The sequence below is a fragment of the Pyxicephalus adspersus genome, chromosome 10 (assembly GCF_032062135.1).
Source record: "Pyxicephalus adspersus chromosome 10, UCB_Pads_2.0, whole genome shotgun sequence".
NCBI lineage: Eukaryota > Metazoa > Chordata > Amphibia > Anura > Pyxicephalidae > Pyxicephalus > Pyxicephalus adspersus.
In genome coordinates this window covers 48,581,468-48,596,301 of record NC_092867.1, presented here as the reverse complement: position 1 = coordinate 48,596,301, position 14,834 = coordinate 48,581,468, and the positions used below count along the sequence as shown (strand labels likewise).

Below are 14,834 nucleotides of genomic sequence, written 5' to 3'. Positions count from 1 at the left end.
ATATATACTGTGTGTATATATATGTGTGTACAATATCTTTGAACGATCGTGTCGTTATCTGTATGTACAGGATCGGTGCTATACGATCGTTTGCAGATATAGTGCAGGAACGTTCGTCGTTCGTTTACAAACGATAATAATTGGAAGTGTGTACGTAGCTTAAGCCTTAAACGCTGGGGAAACAGTCCGTGTATACTAAAGCTGCGTACACACGTCCAATAACTATCGTTAGAAACGACCGACGAATGACCTGAACAACCAATTGGCCAAAAAAAAGTGACCAACGACGCCGACGAACGAGGATTGTCGTTGGAAATGAACGACAGCCACGGCGGATCTGATTGGCCCATGATCTTTCACTATCTATCGTGTGTACGATGTTCAGTGATCGTGCATGTTTCTGCGGTACACTTTCTCCTTTACATGTCCCTCCCTCCAAACGATTGTATCTAGCATGTGGACACTGTTGGTGGATTATATTTGAACAATCATATTGTTACAGCATGTACAGATTTGTGCACAATAAGATTGTTCAAGTATAATCGTTGATCTGTCGTAATCGTTCGTTTTCTAACAATAATTATTGGAAGTGTGTACCTAGCTTTAGCCTAATATTGATGTGACAGGTGCTCTTTAATAATCATGTGAAGTACAGGGGTATGTATTAGTGTTATGTATCTTTATATGTATCCTTTTATAATGTATCTTTATTATGTATCTTTTTATGTATCCTTTTATAATGTATCATTTTAGACATGTTAGGAGGCTGTAGAAGCTCTACACAGTCCTCCCACTGACTTTAATGGTGTTCGACTTTGACATTCGACCACCCGAATAATTTTGCTCTATTCGAGCGAATCGCTGACAAATCGAATAGTGAGCTATTCGACCAACACTAAAAACAAGTACAAATCGTTACCCCCTCCAACATTGTGTGTGACAGTCAGTATGCAGTGTATGGTTTTTGGCACCTTGCATTATGGCCAAACATCTCCACTTTGGTCTTGTTAGCCAAATTACATTGTTCCAGAAGTATTGTGGTTTGTTTGGATGCAACTTTTCAAACCTAAATGTTTTTTTTTGAAGAGAAGAGGCTTTTTGGCAGCCCTTTCAAGGCATACTTGTAAGTGCAGTCATGAAAGTTAGTAATTAACATGCTAATTGAGGGTTTTGCAATTGCTCTGAGCATTACACATATCTGACCTTGGGATGAATTTGTTGGGTTGGTCACTCCTGGAAGACTTGAACAATCTTTTGTTTTCTTTCAAAATATAACTCATTTTAAGACCTGCTGCCATCTCCACACTATGTCACCTTGCGGCTCTGTGGTCTCCAGATGCTGCTGATGCCATCGCCATACTACGGTATGTCACCTTGCGGCTCTGTGGTCTCCAGATGCTGCTGCTGCCATCTCCACACTATGTCACCTTGCCGCTCTGTGGTCTCCTGATGCTGCTGCTGCCATCTCCACACTATGTCACCTTGCCGCTCTGTGGTCTCCTGATGCTGCTGCTGTCATCTCCACACTATGTCACCTTGTCGCTCTGTGGTCCACTGATGCTGCTGCTGCCATCTCCACACCATGTCACCTTGCCGCTCTGTGGTCTCCTGATGCTGCCGCCACCTCCACACTATGTCCCTGTGCCACTCTGTGGCCTATTGATGCTGCCGCCACCTCCAGACTTTGTAATTGTTCCACTCTGTGGCCTCCTGATGCTGCCGCCACCTCCACACTATGTCCTTGTGGCACTCTGTGGCCTCCTGATGCTGCCGCCACCTCCACACTATGTCCTTGTGCCCCTCTGTGGCCTCCTGATGCTGCTGCCACCTCCACACTATGTCCTTGTGCCACTCTGTGGCCTCCTGATGCTGCCGCCACCTCCACACTATGTCCTTGTGCCACTCTGTGGCCTACTGCTGCTCTCGCCACCTCCACACTATGTCCTTGTGCCACTCTCTGTCCTCCCGATGCTGCCGCCACCTCCAGACTCTGTCATTGTGCCACTTGGTGGCCTCCTGATGCTGTCGCCAACTCCAGACTCTGTCATTGTGCCACTCTGTGCTCTCCGCCCGATGCTGCTCCTGACACCACCTCCGTACTATGTCCTTGTGCCACTCTGTGGCCTACTGATGCTGCCGCCACCTCCGGACTCTGTCATTGGGCCACTCTGTGGTTTCCTCATGCTGCTTCCACCTCACCACTATGTCATTGTGGCACTCTGTGGACTTTTCAAGCTGTTCTCCCACCCTCCCCACTCCATGACTAGGCCCTATTTGGTCTTTTTTTGGTCTGGATGACATCACTATTTATTTGACCCTTCTTCTGATCTGTCAGAAAGAAGGAAAAAAGAGACGCACAACGGATCCTGTCTGTGTAGCAGCTGTAAGGCCTGTATGGTCCTATCAGAATTGGGGTATTATTTGGTAGCCAAAAGCAGGAGTGGGTATAAAACACAGAAGACATGCAAATATTCCATTCACCTGTCATCTCTGTTTTGGATCAACTTCTGTTTTTTTTTGGCATTAGCAATACTGATGGATTATTGAGCAAATACTGACCGGGTGAAGGCAGATGCCCCACAGACAGGATCCGTTTTTGGTGTGTTATTGTTCTGATGGATGAGAAGAAGGGCAGAATAATCAGTGACGTCAACACAAACTTAGTGCTGACACCCTCTCCACTCTGTCGGGGGGGCTCTACTTTTAAAAGTGGTTATTAGAACAGGTTTTGTAGGCATCTTTGTGGAATCAGCTGACAAGGGTGTAAAAGGAGTGCGCTTCTTCTGGGCGCTAACATAGACCTGTAAGGCTGAGTTCATACTTGAGTTATTTGGTCAGTTTTGGCCCCGTGACTGCCTGTCATCTGCATGTCATACTGACTCACAGTGTTATTTCACTGCAAGGCAGAGTGTTCTACACCACTATCAAGGCTCTCTGCAGGCCGGAAATAGAAGTTTTTTTAACACGATTCGCCGCAAATAAATTTGTATCAAAGCAAATCTTTTCGGAAAATTTGGCGAACCGGACGAATCAAATTTTTGAGAAATTTGCTAATTTCTAGTCATTACATATAAAATGTAACACTTACTTATTTGCTTTTAGGAATGCATACAGCTTTATTCACATTTTCAAGCCCATACTGTGAAGAACTCTTGTGTGTATGTCTGGAAGAAAGAGGTTTAGGCACAAAAAATGAGACTTGTCCTCTGCAATAGCCTTAACTATCTTTGGAATGCTGAAGTACTTTAGATTGTGGACTGCTTCAGCGAGTATGCTAGATTAGGCATGTAAGGGAGAGTGAAGGGCCTGTTTTTGTTTCACTGGAAATTGGCTAGTATGTTTCTAGTAGGAAATAGGTTTAACTGATTCATGTTGAGTTCTCCATTCTGTCACATCTTCAATGAGCTAAAGGACTGGGCAGTAGCACACTGATGGAATGGTACGGGTGCCATTAAAGCCGTAATTCAACTTTATTGTTCTGATGCAGGTGATTGAAAAGCCAATCTCACCCTTTTCATACTGCCCACAAATCCAGCACAACTGTAGTAGTTGTGAACTAAGTAGTTCTGCCCTATGTTGTGGCTTAAAATGATGTGTTAATTTTTTTTTCAATTTATAAAAAAAAAAATAAAAAAAAAATTATTTATTTCCTAATTTATAGTGAAAATAGAAAACCTGACCAAAATTACATTTTAAAATGTTTAGATCTGGAATCAAATTCCCTATTTAGGACAAACTTTATTTTGCCAAGTATACGTATAAAACTGTATATTTTTGCAGGGGTGAAACACACAATGATAACAAAAACTACATACTTAAAACCTATACTCAAACATGGAATACATTTCTTGTTTTAAATACAAGTAAAGCTTGTGAAAGTATATTTTAATGCAAACTATGTTAAAATGGTCAGTCCCTATAGTAACACCTGTAATTAATACCAGACCATTTGCAGTCCGAACATATGTTTCACCACACAGAACAGTAGTAGATATATGCAGTATCTTACTCAGCACCTGAGCAGTGATTTGACTTGTAGATTAAGTGATTTAACAGTCCAAGAGCCAGTCCAAGTTCCATCTGTAGTAAATTAAAGCTCGCAATTCCACACAGATTCCCTCTCTCACTCTTATTTGCCTTTATTAGAATTGAATAAAGGTGTGTAACAAATGAGATAGTTAATAGACCACTCACACACAAGTCTACTTTTTGTGGTTGCCTGGATCCTTCTCTTTCTGACAAGCTACTTTCTCTGTGCTCAGGCTCCTGCGAATCAGTCTCTGCTACCTATGCCTTGACTGGTAATTTATTGTCTAAAAGCCCCAAAATGCTGTACACATGTCATTTCATACTGTTATGTATATTTATTGCAGCAAGAGACAAAGGTGGGTAAAAATGCACGTAGTGTGCCCATAGTGAGTTAGCCGGCTGTATCTCTCCCACTGATTTTTTCTTACTGTATAGACATAATGTCATTAGGGATGAACCAGAATGCCTCTTGCATTGTTGTGAAAATTTCCTCGAACTTCCGATGGGTCCGCAAATCCTCCTGTTTGCAATCCCAGGCACCAAAAGTTTATTAACCTCTAGTGCCCAGGGATCGCAGTAGAACTGCAGTTGAACTCTCATTGGAGTTTCTCCATTGAGAGTTCATCTGCAGTTCAGTTCCCACGGTCACCAGGCTGATAAGTACAGCCCGGTGACCGTGGGAACTGAACTGCAGATGAACTGAGCTGAACTGAGGGAACTGAGGGAACTGAACTGAGATTCTCCATTGAGAGTTCACCTGCAGTCACAGCTGATTGGAGACACTCACGTGCCTCCAATCAGCTGTGACCGCAAAGCTGGGCTGTACTTATCAGCCCGGTGTCCATGGGAACTGAACTGCAGATGAACACTCATTGGAGAAACTCCATTTAGAGTTCATCTGCAGTTCCACTGCCATCACCTGCCACTAGAGGTTAATTAACCTCTAGTGCCCCAGGATTGCAGTGTATTCTCAGGGCTGCATTCGTTCATGCAGCCTTGGGAACCTCCTATCTGCGATCCCTGGGGACTAGAGGTTAATTAACCTCTAGTGCCCCGGGATCACCGTGGAATCTCAGAGCTGCATTCGTTCATGCAAACGGGAAACGTACACTGAGCTAATCAATGAATGCAGTCGATCCCGCATTCTTTGATCAGCACAGCGCGCATTTAATTTTTTGATTAAAAATCAAGCTTGATCGGTAAATTTACACCGGCCGTTCTCACTTACAATTTCGGTAAGCAAGAACGATCAAATTATCGCAGGATCGAGTTTTAAAAACTCGCTGGCTTATCCTTAAATGTCACTACTTGTAAAAGGTAATAAATGGATTTGCAAGTGAGGGATATACTTGGATCAAAGTTTTGTGCCTTTAGCTTTAAACTTTAAACTCTCACAAATTAAATTAGCACAGTTTTTTCATATTTTACTTTTTATTTATCCCTTAAAATGGGATGAATCATTAAACATGTATGATTACATTAGGCAGTTTAAATGATCTTACCTCATTTTTAAGTTAAAAGACCCAGATTCTCCTAAATAGAAAAGTAAATAGATGAAACAGACATTAAGCTAAATTTATATTATGAGAAATGCATTTTAGACAGGGAAAGAAATATTTTACTAGCAATTCTTCTCTAATTCATGAAATTTATGTACACAATATAAATGATGTTAGCTTACCCGCAAAGTTGTTGTCCATCATGTGCTTCTTTATCATATACAGTTTAATAGCAATGAAAGTGACCGCAAAAATTGCACCCAAAGAGGCCCCAATAATTGCATATCGGATATCTAAAAATTTTTTTTTAAAAAAGGCTCTGTTATTGTGACAACTATAAACATGAGACTTCACACTATAGTAAAAAAAAATTTAAAGTAGAAAAAATAACAACAGATAAACTGTAACATCTGCCATCATCAGTTGAAGTGATTAAAAGGCATAGAATGTGGCAATTCCACACTCATTGTTAAATTAAATGTATCCCCTGTAACATTTAGTATGCTGTGTGTAAATGGTATGATGTGTGGATATTGCTACACTGGTAAAACCATTGGTATGGTAAAACATTCAATTGAAGAACATCTCACAGAGGCAGAAGTGGGAGCTATTCTTGACAAATATTAATATTTTCAATATTTAGAAATATCCATTAGTTTTTTTTTTGTAATTGCTTTCAAAAGCCATATTAATCTTATGGATTTATACTACAGGTCCTTTGGGGTAAATGACTATGTTGAGCAGCAAATGAATACCTATATGCTTGGAGAATTTTGAGAATAGGCTACGATGTATTATTAATACAAGCTCTGTTATCGATTGTGTCAAGTGTTCAGCCAATCATGCAAGAGGGCAGCAAAGGACAACTGTCCCAGGCTGCCCCAGCTGACCACAGTGGTGGGGGCTCTGACCACATAAGCAGAGTCAATTTTTTTGTTTACTGTTGTTGTTATCATTTGGATGTTCTTTTTTGAACAGTGATTACCTGTGATTACGATTTAGATGTTCACAAACAAAGCATTGAAATGCATGGCCATTTATGCATCTATGCAATAGGATAGGATCCCAAACAAGAAGGCCCAAAGATGCCAAATCCCAAAATACATAATATAAAAGATATAATAGAAAAAAAGTAGTATTTTCATAGCATCAAATTTTGACAGGGACAGTCAATATATTCTCCAGTTAGAGTTTAACTAACACACATAACCAAAATTAGTTACCAAAAATGAGTTCAATCAGCCCAACATTTGGCTGTACAGGGCCCAGTATTGAAAGTACAACCAACATGCCCAGGTAGTATTAAAATGGTCAATTCTATCATGTGCAATTGCTCTCATTTCTTCCATGCGATATATGTCTAGTACTTAAATAAGCCATGACCATAAAGATAGCACATTGGAAGACTTCCAGTAAACAGGGATAAATGATTTGGACACATTTAACAAATACATTGTAATGGATTTGTGTTTTCTTAGAGAAAACCCACTAATATGTAATAAACATATGGGGTGGTTTGTACAGGCAAACATGTAGTTTGGTCAATATGCAAAAGCACTTGCCTCCAATTCCCTTTGGATTAGGGGACAATCCCACAAAATGTGAGCCATAGAGCCAACAGCTTGATGGTATCTCCAGCACTCTGCTGAGGTCTCTGGGAACCACCTGTTTAGATTATCAGGAGTCGCATACCATTGTGTGAGAACTTTGTATGCATTCTCTTGTATTTTGGCACTGATGGAGCATTTGAGAGCAAGGAGACATGCATCTTGCCACTGTACATCTGTTATTCTTGTTTTCTAAGGCACTTTCCCCATTACCTTTAAATTTGGAAAAAGCAGTAGTGTTAGTAGGTAGTGTAAGGGTCTCCGCAGGCAGGTAGCATGGGATCATCCAAGGTGCGAAGTCTAAGTGACACCCGGTCTTCACCTGGGCACCCCACAAGGGGTGAAGGGCCAGTAGCCTGGAGGCCACTGGACTCTTTGCTGCTGGGGGTCACCAGGTCGCGACCCTCAGGGTCACACTACCTGAGGAAGAAAGCTGGAGTGACCTCAGTGTGTGGACAGGTGGCAGACCAAAGGAGTTAGATTTGAGGCACAGGTCTGGGCAGGTGGCAAACAGGTATAGTCAGAGTCCAGGCGCAGGTTTCGGCAGACAGCAAACAAGCTTGGTCAGAGTCCAGGCACGAGTCAGGGCAGGTGGCAAGCAGACTTATTAAGAGTCCAGGCACAAGTCAGATCTGGAATAGCAAGAGGCACAATACAGAGTAGCAAGGTAGCTTGTGCAAAGTCACAGCACCAACCTCCTTTAGTGCTGAGACTAAATAGCCTCTGCCCCTTTAAGGAGCTCCCCTCCTTGTGCTGTGTCAGTGTGAGCAAGACTGCCCACAGACATATGAGACCAGGAAGTGCTGCATGCTAACTGAAGCAGAGCCAGAGAGTGACTATTGCGTAGGGATGAGCGAGCAAGATTTTTACATTCGATCTGGCAGAAAAATTTGGCCATTCTCGCTTACTGAAATTGAATTCGCCAATCAAGATCGAACTTTCCTAAAAAAAAAAAAAAAAGAGAGACTTGTCCTCATTGAACCTCTAGTGCTGGGGATCACACAAGAGGATTCCCAGGGTTACATAAATTAATGCAGCCCTGGAAATCCACTGCGAACCCTGGGCACTAGAGGTTAATTAACCTTAACCTCAGAGGTTAATTACCTCTAGTGCCTGGGGATCGCACACAGGAGGATTCCCAGGGCTGCTGCATTCATCCTTCTGTAATGATTTCCTAGAACTTCCGATGGGTCCGCGAAATCGGTTTGCCGAACTTTCGCCAACCCATTGGAAGTTCGAGGAACTTTTCATCCCTGGTTCTGCCCTTGGCAGCTTGATAAGGCAGGTTTAGTGGGGAACGCCACTGGAACCGACAGGTATTGTGAGAGTAGGCATACATAATAGAGACTGTATGACTCACTGTTTGCTTAGTGATACATAATTTTTCAAAATCAGATGGGAGGTTTATTATATAATGCCGTTTGGTAGTACAGTGTAAATAGTGTCTGATTTGTACATGAAGGGAACTGTCGGTCCCCCACCAGAGGGGCCAATTCTGCCCTCTCTTTTACCACTCCTTGCCCAATAAAATCTAAAATTCTGGGGGATGTGTCAGCCTTCCAATCTGGTGGAAAAGACTTAACCAACCCTGGTGGAAAACCTCAGTTTCCTATTAAAGGTGTGAGAACATTTAAAATGGGGAATAGTTTCTTTAGCTTTTTAGCCTTGTGATTGACTAGTAATGTGATTCCTATTGTAGGATGCTCAGTGAGTGCTTTTGGCAAATGCTCCACCAGAACCTATTGGGATGAGGCTAGCGGTGTATTGCTGAATAATGTCTCTACGCCAACCTATTGTTTAAACTTTTCTTGTGTGTTCCAATCCAACTCTCTGGTTATCCTATGGCCTGGTAGTACATTTGCATATCTGGGAAGCTCATTCCTCCTAATTTCTTGGGTTTTGTAACATTTGAGTCTGCAATTTGTGGATGTTTGTTATTCCACCTTTAAAATAATTATTAGGTACATGTGAATGACCATTTTAATAAATCTGCTTTTACTCTTTTGTATAAGGGAACAAAATTTTTCAGGTCTTTAAAGTTGGGCCTAATACGCACCCCTAAAAAGGAAAGGCTTTTTTGCTCCCATCGAAATGGATAGGCAGATTTAAATATCTGTACTAAGGGAGAAGGTAAAAAAATAAAGAATGCTGCTGATTTGTTGTAGGTAATCTTGAAATTTATTTTTGGCGAAAAACCTTTAAGCATTAGATTTGGGAGGGAGTTTTGTGGGTTGGTCAGAAAAAAAAGTCATTAACATTTGCTGCTGTTTTGTATGTTGTCCCCTTAACTTCAAATCCTGTGATGTTTACATTTAGGGGGTTCATCCTAATGAGGGGTTCTAAAGTTATGATGAAAAGGAGAGGGGATAGTGGGCATCCTTGCCTTGTACCATTCTTTATGTGTACTGGGCCTGAAAAAATCCCATTCACCTTAATCTTAGTCGAAGGCGCATGATAAGCACAACCAGGAAAGCATCTGTAAGTCCCCGATACTTCAAACATATCCCATGCCGCTCTATCAAATGCCTTTTCAGCATCAGTTGAAAGCAACATTCCTTTCCACTCCATGTGTGATTACCCAGTAAATTAAATGAATGGCCTTGGTGGTATTATCCCTAGCCTCACTTCCTGGTTGGAAGCATGCCTGTTTAAGACCAAGAATACGATTTAGATGGCAAGCATTTTGGCTAACCATTTCAGGTCGATATTCAGAAGAGAAATTGGCCTGTAGTTAGTTCAGTAGTGGGCATCTTTTTCTGGTACGAACGTGATATATGTTTCAGTGAACATTGTATATATTGATGGGATGTCAGCCAAACTTTTCAGGGCCTTGAGTAGAGGAGAAATTAAAATGTGCCCATAGATTTTAAAGTTCATTCGATCTAAAAATCGGTAATCACTGCAATGAATATGTTCTTTATATTAGCTGCAGTGGAGGCCAGGTCTGCCAGTGTGAGAAAATGCTCCCGTGGGTGGTAGGAGAAATGCTTACCCTCCTGGAAGCTAAAAGGAATCCCTGCTCGTTTCATCCATATCTGGGTCGGGCACCATCTTGAGGGCCAGAATATAAGGATCCCCGCAGTGTGCCTTGAACTTCTCAGGCAGATTGCAGTCTTGTGGCCCAGAGATGTTGCAGATGGCTTTCGGGATGGGTGTCCCTTTGTAATTTATGCCCATAGGGGCTTTAAAAGCAGAAAAGGTGGTGTATGTGTATGAGGAGACAATCAAGCTGCAGCCATGTCATGTGCTTGCAAAACCACGCCCCCATCATTTTTTTTAATACAGGTCTTGGACATCCAAGTATGAGAAGGTGATTACAGTGGAGGATAAGAATATAAGGGAGGTGCAAAGGGTGGATGATATTTAGAAATTATTAGAAATTAAAAAGAAAAAGTATGGAGGGGACAGGTTCTAGAGACTTTTGAAAGTGAAAGTCAGTTCATTGGTAGGCCACAGAGAGGGGTATTACAGTAGACCAGAAGGGATATGGCCAAGTCGTAAACAAGCAATTTAACTGTGTCTTGAGCGCAGAAATGGGATTTTTATGATATGTTTTTTGGGGGCAGGGATAAAAAAAAGGTGATTGAAGAACTAATGTGGGGTGTGACAAAGAGGTCAGCGTCAAATATCAGTTTTGGGAGTCTTATCTACTTTTATGGTAATTACTGGTAATGGAACAGAAAAAATTTGTAGAAACACTTACAGCATGTATGTTGTAGCATTTAAACAATGCTTTTTTGGTACTAAAGTGGGCCAAAAAGTATTCCCCACCGTTGATACAAGACAAGATGTATCCATGCTTTCATGCTGTTGACACCAACTTCTGACCCTCACTCAGGTTCACTGATGAAAGTGCATTCTCTCCAGCCTTGATTATACACAGTATGTATGTAAGGCCCTGGTCCAGCACTAGTACTTGCCAGACACCAGTCCCCCAATCTAACACCACAGTCTTCACCTATAAGTCTGGTTGCATCTCCCACCACATGGTTGCCCCAAGGACTTAATGCGCAAGGAATAGCTTCTGTGGAAGAGATAGCAGAGGACCAGGAGCCCACAGATTAAGCAGTACAAAGTTCTTCAAAAGCAGATCCAGAGCATAAAGCCAATCCAGAGTGTAAAGCCAAGGTCATACACAGGCAATCAGTCCACCAGATGGGGTACAGAAGGAGTAGCACAAGCAGAGTTGGGGGTCACAGGCAAAAGGTCAGTCAAGGCTGTGTAGTCTCAGCACAGGAGATGCTGAGGGACCATTCACAGCCAAAAAGAAACCAGGGATGCTGCAGAGCAGAGGACTGACAGCTATTTACCTGATCTTCCCTGCTGCTGAAAGAGACGTGCGTTGCCCTACAGCACAGGATCGCTGGCCAGAAAATTGTCTCCCAACAATGTACTTCTGGGACCTAAGTATGGGCCTTATGTAAAGAATTTGCTGTCCTGTGTTTTTTTTTTTTTTTTTTTATGCTGGGAGGCTGGACGGACCTGACTAAACACTTTGTTGTGGTACAGGTTTCCAAGGGGTATAAAAAGCATAGTCACAGAATTTAAAATTATTTTTTAAGTACAATTGACAATCAAAAATCCAAAAACCTCTGGACCTGAGGTGTGCTAGAATTTCGAAAAATACACGTACCTCCACACACAGGCCAGCCTTGCACCTGCAGACATCTGGCACAGTTCCAGGGAGCAAGCAGCAGGAACTGCAGTCCCTGTGTTGAAAGTGCGATCTGAAATTCATGCCGGGAAACTGAAGGAAACAGATTATCGATTGCCGGATTTTCGATTGTCAACTGTAGTTTAATTTAACCACTTACAAATGCAAATAAATGCCTTGGATACTACAAGTTTACCTTCACACATGACTAATATAGGAACAATTGGCATACATTATTCTACTAAAAACTTCTGACTGTCTCACATTCTTAGACATGGTAGTTTCCTTCGCGGGCACCTAAAAAAAATCTATTATCTTTAGTAAGGCCAGGATCTACAATTTGAATTTGTTTAGAAGCCATAAATAGAAATGCCCAACTAGAACATATAAAGGATCTTATAATAGGGGGATTTTATATAGTGACAAGCAACATATAAATCACAAGAGCAATTAAGCCACTAGGTGGTGGTATTTACACTTACAATAAATACAGCATATTAGTATCAGTCATGAACGTAATAAAATAACGATGGTTTATGAGTTTAGACTGGTCATTTAGCAAAGTTAATCATTTTGTCACAGTTAATTCACTTGGCTTAGTGAATATGGTGAAACTGTATTTTGCAAAGAATACCCAATGACATATGAAATGTAAAAAAATGTAAAAAAAAAATATATACGGGTATAAATTATATAAATACATGTATATTAGAGAGCTGGTATGCCTGCCAAAAGGTTTCATTTCTGTTGGTCCTGCAACATACACAGCTCTGCTATCCATGTCCAGCAGAGGAAGTGTGGTAACTTTTCTCTGCCGCAGCTTCATATTTACAGGTTTACAGGTCCTCTCTCCCCCATCTCTTTGACTGAACATTTAAAGAAAAACATGCTGCTTGAGGAGTTACATTTTTCTTACTGATTCTCTTCGTATGTAAGTTTGTTCCTTACACCTGATTGACTGCTTAGGTTGCTTCTCCTTCTCAGTCTAAGCACTGATATATTAATGACTATAGAGTTCAGCTTTTTTTAAGCCTTTTTTAAATAGCTTAACGTAGTACTAGACGTGTCTTGCTATTGGAAATAATGGCTTCAATAGGAGCATTTCTAGATGCACAGCGTGGTGGCTCAGGGGTTAGCACTCTTGTCTTTGCAGCGCTAGATCCCAGGTTCAAATCTCAGCCAGGACACTATCTGTATAGAGTTTGCAGGTTATCCCCGTGTCTGCGTGGGTTTCCTCCAGGTACGCCTGTTTCCTCTCAAATGCCAAAAACATGCAGTGAGGTTAATTAGCTTCCCCCCAAAAAATTGACCTTAGACTACATTAAGGACATTAGATTGTGGGCCCCTTTGAAGGACAGGTAGTGACATGTCTATGGACTTTTGTACAGTGCTGTGTAATATGATAGTGCTTTATAAATACTGTGTTGTGATAATAATGCATAGCATATACTTGGGTAATACTTTTTAAAAGGAATGACATCAGAGACTATTGATCCAAGGAATATCTAGTTGCTTTAGGGAATCAGATATCAAATATTTTCCCCTTTTTTAGTAAATTTAACAATGCTTTATAGGGATTTTAGGATAAGTTTATGTATTTTTTCAATCTGACAACGTAACAATGACTACTCCATAAATACAGTGGAGTAAGTGAGCAATCCTAGGGCAGAAAGTTTGTTAGCAGGGTTGGAAGTGAAAACAAAAGAAAAAATGCATGCAGTCACCACATCAAAGAACTGCAGTAAAGTACACATATAATTTGCTAGGAAACTCAACTGGTTTTCCTTGTTGTCTGAGCAAACTAGTGGCCTTTTGAGTGTTTTTTTTTTTTACTATAAAATATTGTCACAGGTTAATTTCCACTTTTTTCCTACTCACCTAGTCCTTCTTCCAGTTTTTCACTAGTATGAACACCACCTTTACAAAAAGAAAAAATATAGGTTATGTTTTTAGCCGAGACAGTATTCCATAAGTAAAGCTGACCAAATATACCTTACTGGAGCATAATCTAAAAATCTAATTTGTAATCCCTTACTGATGTTTTTTTCTTCTTCAAAGTGTATGCTCATTTTATTATTTCTGTTATACTTTGGCATGGGAAATTTTTTTTGGACACTGTAAACCCCTTTATTTTCCTGACTACCTCTTGCTGTTCAGATTGAAACGTGACTCCAAAATCCATCCAATATATCCTATGTTCAGATCTGTTTATTGGATCCAAACATTTTAGCTGTTGTCTGCTGTTTAGATCCACAAGACCACAGCCCAATGGTGATATTGACAATCATTAGCCAAAACTTACATCTTTTTTCAACCTCACTTACTATGTAGTAGTAACTGCCCACTGTATAACCTAAAGGAGAAAAAACAGCATATACAATTTCAACACAAACCATTTTGCAGTTAATTATTATTAAAAACTAAATTTCCATGCCATTCTACAGCTGCTGAAATATTGGAAAAACTGTAATGCAATATGGCAACCTGGAAGCATTTTGTAATGGTAAATGGAAACCTCTTAGAAATGTAATTTTCTGCTTGTGTGTTGGATTGTATCACAAATTTTCTTTGACTTCTGCAAAGTCTTCACAAAGATACAAGTCATTTTTGGCATCCCCTGCAATAGGAGGATGAGGGAACCTCTTCTCTCTTTTTTTTTTATAGAGAAAACTGCTTTGTGAGGAAGTACGTCAAATCAGTATCAGTAGTAGTAAAATAATAGCTGTAAATGCATGAAAGTTTGCTTATATTAAGATCATAACGAGAAAGAAGATATAATTGTTTATTTGATGAGTTGCTTTTTTTTTATTTTTTAGCAATTCCTGATCTCTTTCTGATTCTTATTTAATTCTTAAAATTCGGGTGGTCGAATTCAAATTCGAATCCCATTAAAGTCAATGGGAGAAAAATTCGGGTTTGTTTCAGCACTGTGTAGAGCTTCTACAGCCTCCAAGCAGATGTAAAAAGATACATTATAAAAGGATACATGAAAAGATACATTGTAAAAGGATACATAAAAAGATACAATATAAAAAGATACATAAC

General features: G+C 40.6%; 1 protein-coding gene across 8 annotated transcripts in view; it reads right to left on the bottom strand.

The window, feature by feature from the left end:
* The window catches only part of TMEM273 (transmembrane protein 273), a 93,090-nt gene that overhangs the window by 5,868 nt on the left and 72,388 nt on the right, over window positions 1-14,834 (bottom strand). For 5 of the 8 annotated variants that reach the window (XR_011922598.1, XR_011922597.1, XR_011922596.1 and 2 more), the window contains exons 2-5: window positions 13,668-13,706; window positions 5,711-5,821; window positions 5,532-5,562; window positions 3,089-3,164 (exon numbers count right to left, since the gene is read on the bottom strand). Coding sequence is in view for 3 of the 8 variants with exons in the window: in XM_072425186.1 (XP_072281287.1) it covers window positions 3,089-3,164; window positions 5,532-5,562; window positions 5,711-5,821; window positions 13,668-13,706 (257 nt within the window). In the remaining 5 variants the exon portion in view is untranslated. Of the gene's footprint in view, window positions 1-3,088; window positions 3,165-5,531; window positions 5,563-5,710; window positions 5,822-11,768; window positions 13,390-13,667; window positions 13,707-14,834 lie in introns of those variants that run through there. The other 3 variants (XR_011922599.1, XR_011922600.1, XM_072425187.1) reach the window with 3 other exon arrangements.